This window comes from Sinocyclocheilus grahami, unplaced genomic scaffold, assembly GCF_001515645.1.
Source record: "Sinocyclocheilus grahami isolate Dianchi unplaced genomic scaffold, SAMN03320097.WGS_v1.1 scaffold125.1, whole genome shotgun sequence".
In the NCBI taxonomy this organism is placed as follows: domain Eukaryota; kingdom Metazoa; phylum Chordata; class Actinopteri; order Cypriniformes; family Cyprinidae; genus Sinocyclocheilus; species Sinocyclocheilus grahami.
In genome coordinates, this window is record NW_015505304.1 from 1,393,084 (window position 1) to 1,399,170 (window position 6,087).

Below are 6,087 nucleotides of genomic sequence, written 5' to 3' on the forward strand. Positions count from 1 at the left end.
ATATATGCAATATATTAATTTCGTCTATAATAATAATAATAATAATAACAACATATGCATGTAAATAATATGTAAAAATTTTATAGTTTAAAACAAAATATTTTATATTTTGAGGCACATTTCAACAAAGAAATTTTTATATTCATTGTTTTTACTCAGCAACAACAACAACATATGGTTTACTCATAATATATATATAAGTTTTAAAGAGATCACTGTTTCCCTTAACAAGAAAACAAAAACAGTATCTCACAGAAGTGAGTACACCCCTCACATTTTTGTAAATATTTTATTATATCTTTTCATGTGACAACACTGAAGAAATGACACTTTGCTACAATGTAAAGTACTGAGTGTACAGCTTGTATAACAGTGCAAATTTGCTGGCACCTCAAAATAACTCAACACACAGCCATTAATGTCTAAACCGCTGGCCACAAAAGTGAGTACATCCCTAAGTGAAAATGTCCAAATTGGGCCCAATTAGCCATTTTCTCTCCCCGGTGTCATGTGACTCATTAGTGTTACAAGGTCTCAGGTGTGAATGGGGAGCAGGTGTGTTAAATTTGGTGTTATCGCTCTCACTCTCTCATACTGGTCACTGGAAGTTCAACATGGCACCTCATGGCAAAGAACTCTCTGAAGATCTGAAAAAAAGAATTGTTGCTCTACATAAAGATGGCGTAGGCTATAAGAAGATTGCCAAGACTCTGAAACTGAGCTGCAGCACGGTGGCCAAGACCATACAGCGGTTTAACAGGACAGGTTCCACTCAGAACAGGTCTCGCCATGGTCGACCAAAGAAGTTGAGTGCACGTGCTCAGCGTCATATCCAGAGGTTGTGTTTGGGAATTAGACATATGAGTACTGCCAGCATTGCAGAGTTTGAAGAGGTGGGGGGTCAACCTGTCAGTGCTCAGACCACACACTGCATCAAATTGGTCTGCATGGCTGTCGTCCCAGAAGGAAGCCTCTTCTAAAGATGATGCACAAGAAAGCCTGCAAACAGTTTGCTGAAGACAAGCAGACTAAGGACATGGATTACTGGAACCCTGTCCTGTGGTCTGATGAGACCAAGATAAACTTATTAGGTTCAGATGGTGTCAAGCGTGTGTGGCAGCAACCAGGTGAGGAGTACAAAGACAAGTGTGTCTTGCCTACAGTCAAGCATGGTGGTGGGAGTGTCATGGTCTGGGGCTGCATGAGTCCTGCCGGCACTGGGGAGCTACAGTTCATTGAGGGAACCATGAATGCCAACATGCACTGTGACATACTGAAGCAGAGCATGATCCCCTCCCTTCAGAGACTGTGCCACAGGGCAGTATTCCAACATGATAACGACCCCAAACACACCTCCAAGACAACCACTGCCTTGCTAAAGAAATACAAGCTGTACACTCACTACTTTACATTGTAGCAAAGTGTCATTTCTACTGTGTTGTCACATGAAAAGATATAATAAAATATTTACAAAAATGTGAGGGGTGTACTCACTTCTGTGAGATACTGTTTTTGTTTTCTTGCTAAGGGAAACAGTGATCTCTTTAAAACTTTTTGATTATGAGCAACTTTTAATACATTTTGTTTATTTAAATTCTTTATAAAATTTAAAACAAAAAATATATATATTTAGAGGCACATTTAATTTTTGACAACCCTAATCTGTAAAATAAATAAATAAATAAATATGGAAATTTAACACTAGCCATTAACCCTAAACCACAATGCAATGAAGTCCAAAATTCTAAATACAGGTAAAACACCCATAAAAACACCTGTTTAAAAAACCTACGGAAATAATACATTCTGCCCTATTTCTACATATCAATTCAAAATACAGGTAAACACCTGCAAAAAAAAAAAACACCTGTTTGAAAAAAACAACAATATGGAAATAGTACATTGTGTCCTATTTTTACTTTTTTTTTTACAGTGTATAAAGGCCTATATAAAGTATTTGATGCTAAGGAAAGTTACTGACCTACAGTGAGCGATAATGATAAAAGTCTACTTTTATAGTAAGTTTAAGAGGTTTTGGCTTAGAATATTTTTTTAAAACTTCTAAGAATTTTGTCCCTGCATGTTTGATGAACTTTTGATCTATAATATTACCCCTAAAGATCATGTAAAAACAAAGAAGGAGATTGACAATCAGGCAATACCAACCCACATTTTTGGCTTGTGACACTCAAGTATTGGTCTAAGTGCAACAGAGCAGAATTGCTGCTTGTTGACTTCAAGCTCAAGCTTCAAGCTAATTTATTGTTAATAATAATAATAATAATAATTATTATTATTATTATTATTATTGCTGTTGTTATTAAATTATATCCCTTGAGTGTAAGCCATGGTAAATAAATAAATAAATATTATTATTATTGTTGTTGTTGTTGTTGAATTATTTCCCTTGAGGTTGTCTACACTGGGTGTAAGCCATGATAAACAAATTATAAAAAAAAAAAATAATTATAATTATTATTATTGTTGTTTTTTTGTTGTTGTTAAATGATATTCCTTGAGGTTGTCTACACTGGGTTTAAGCCATGGTATATTATTATTATTATTATTATTATTATTATTACTACTACTACTACAACTACTATTACTACTACAACTACTGTTGTTGTTGTTGTTGTTGTTAAATTATATACCTTGAAGCTGTCTTCACTGGGTATAAATAAATAATACATTGTTTAAGCCATGTTATAATAATAATAATAATAATCATTTATTATTATTACTACTATTATTATTATTACTACTACTACTACTACAAGAGCTCAGTAATCTTCAGTCTCCTCCTACATACAGTTTACCTTTGCAGGTATACACAAACAGCAGACAATAGGAGCTTTAGCATTTTCCCAGAGATGAGGAAAGAAACCGTTAGTCTAAAACTGTTAGTAGTTCTATAGGAAAGCAAAACAGAAACACTACTACAACATGAACAGGGCCACTATTTGTTAAACGTGTCAGTGTACGAGTGTGGCAAAACGGCTTGTCTAGATGTAGCAGTTGTGACAACAGTTGCATTAGTTTAACTACCGTACAATAAAAAAAAAAAACTGTATGACATCATCTGCTGAATATTTCTAAATTCCAGCTACATATTTGCCAACTCTCTCTTTTTTAAATAAAAATAGACTCTTAAAACTCACAGAATGAATAAACTGTGTTAAATATTACTGAGTCCACTGCTTCAAGGACAACACAAATCTTTTCAAGGAGAACTGAAAACAAACAGCCAATGTTTCCAATTGCATCCTAATCCCCACATTTAAAACTGCAACCACAACAATTTAATTTGCCGCTGTCGTAAGGTTAAGAGAAAAAAAAAAAACGAAAACACTGATGGCACGACTTTCTACAGATGAGAGAAACTGGTGTGAACTAGCAAGTAGTTATTTGGTAACATTCCACTGATAGCTTCCAGAAATAATCAGGGTGAAGATACACTGTTTTATTCATAGCATGTCACTCTTAACATGGTAATTACCAGCTGCTGAGGGGTGCAGAGCACGCCAGTGGTTTCACAGAATTCATTTAGCACAATAAATCAACAACTACAATAGAGAAAATCACTATAATTATATAATTTACCAAATTCTCCATTTGGTTGGGAATCTTTATTGTTAAATAAAGGCAACTGCTGTTGATTTCAGCCAACAAGAAACTAGCTTACAAGGAACATATGGATTTAATTTTGCACATGCTTTTTAAAGAGAAACGCTGCTTTGAGTTGATAAGCTGCTGACCTGATGAAGCCATGTTGAGAGAAGGCAAATATGCAACTACTAATCAGAGCAAAACATCCAGAAATAAAAATTTCACATGCAGTCTAGTCTTCTAAATAAAAGTGTTTGTCTTTCAGACCCAAAGGAAACAAAATAGAGGAAGATTTGCAGAAGGAGGGGTAATGAGTGTTTTAGAAGAGGAATAGCGAATAGCACATTGCTTGTGTCAGATAACCCGAGCGGCTTATCTGATCTGTGCCTGCTACAGGGAAGCACTTACCCTTCAGTCCGGCTACAAGAGAGCAGGGTAAGAGGGAACAAACCAGAGTGACATATAGACTCACGTGGAGCAGAAGACAGAAGAAAGCAGAGAGAAAAAGAGAAAGGAGGAAATAATATTCCCTTTACAGTGTAAGCAAAGCATGAGAGAAGGAGGATCTGATACACTTATTCATACACACACAAACAATTATCTGAAAATGGGAGGGGGAAAAAACTTGAGATGGTGCAGAGAGGGTTGCAATAATTTAAAATACCAGAAAGAAAGATAAGCAAAAGAAAAGCATAAAATATAAAAGCAAATATACACAGAAAAGAGTGACGAGTAATGAATAAAAGAGAGCAAATATATGCAAAAGAAAAGTGAAAGAGTGAACAACAGAAGAAAAATAACAGAAAGAAAGAAAGAAAGAAATGATATGTGAAAGTAAAAAATAAACAATGAGTGAACAAAAGCAAATATACACAAAAGCAAAAAAGAGAGAAAGAAAAACGAGTGAATGAAAAGCAAAAGTAAAAGAGCTTATATAAGCAAGAGAAAACTGAAAGAGTTAAAAGCAAAATAAAAAGAAAAGTGAAAAGTAAGAAAAGTGCTGAAAGAAAAAAAGAAAGAAAGAAAGAAATCAAATGAACAAGTGGGCAAAATAAGTAATTAAAAACAAACAAACAAATAAGTAAGTAAATAAAGAAATAAAGAAAGCAAGCAGAAGAATTCTAAAATAAAGACAGGGATCAAAAGGTATCAAAGCAAAGAATATGCAATGATGAAATGTATGTGGGATGCAAGATGAAAGATTTCTGAAAGAATCAAACAGTGCAGATGAAAACAGACTGAGATTTTTCTCCCTTTTTACAACACTAATACAGTAAGTAGTTACTGTTCTCAGGAGGTGAACACTGTTGAGATTACACTTACAGCACATCAATGAGCAGTAGAGTGAAACAGGGTGTAAAAACATCAGTAGTACGCTGTTTAGAACGGGATCTTATTTAGCTGATGTTATAGAAAGTTTCCATGTATGAGTGTGACTGCTATGAAGAGAGTCATTATAAATGCAGCTCTGGCCCTGTGTGTGTGTGTGTGTGTGTGTGTGCATGTTTATGTGGTTTATGAGGACACAAATTTGTATAATAACATGGGTATGACATAGGTATTACATCAAGAAGGTGATTTATGAGGACATTTTCAGTGTCCCCGTAATTCAAAAGGCTTATAAATAATTCAGAATGAGTTTTTTTGAAAATCTAAAAATGCACAAAGTTTCCTGTGAGGGGTAGGTTAAGGGGTAGGTTTGGTGTAGGGCAATAGAATATACGGTTTGTACAGTATAAAAACCATTACGCCTATGGAGTCCCCATAAACCATAAAAACAAACCTGTGTGTGTATGTGTGTGTGTGTGTGTGACTGCAGTCAGCATGTGTGGATCTGTAGAGTCTATGTATTCATACTTACAGAACTGAGAGATGGGAGCATCGAGCTGTGGTGCTGTCCCTCCTTTGGCGTTGAGTTTCTGCACCTGGGTCGGGGGGATGGGTTTGTGGGACTGGCCCGTGGCACGATACATCGCTTGAACCCACAGGATTCGATCTTGCTCATCATCGCTGGCGAAGATCACAGTGTCTCCCTCCTTCACAGCATTGAAGAACGTCCGACCACCATCCAGACCTGCATTCAACATATTGTTCATCATTTATACATCACATGGAAATTAATCACTGTGTAAGCAAACGTGCACTGTGAAAAGTCACAACACTGAGTTATTTCTACTTGATCAGACCCTTTCAAGGTACTGTATATGGAAGCATTGTTGAACTAACAATACTCTCACAGCACTTTTGAATCTTGGCTAAAGTTTATTTATACATAAAATAATAATTTTTTATGACAGGAAAATACAGGGAGAGAGCACGAATGGAATCGGGACATAACACAGGATGGATGCGAACTTGGGTTTTTAGGAAAAACATATACAATGTAGTGTACATGCATTTTTGTGCACACACACACAAACATATATATATATATATATATATATATATATATATATATATATATATATACATAGGGGTATA

General features: G+C 35.3%; 1 protein-coding gene across 1 annotated transcript in view; it reads right to left on the bottom strand.

Annotated features, from left to right (window-relative positions):
* Positions 1–6,087, bottom strand: part of LOC107590158 (calcium-dependent secretion activator 1) — a 125,618-nt gene that overhangs the window by 47,788 nt on the left and 71,743 nt on the right. Inside the window, exon 12 of the mRNA XM_016278774.1 lies at positions 5,468–5,680. Coding sequence (XP_016134260.1) covers positions 5,468–5,680 — 213 coding nt within the window. The remainder of the gene's footprint in view (positions 1–5,467; positions 5,681–6,087) is intronic.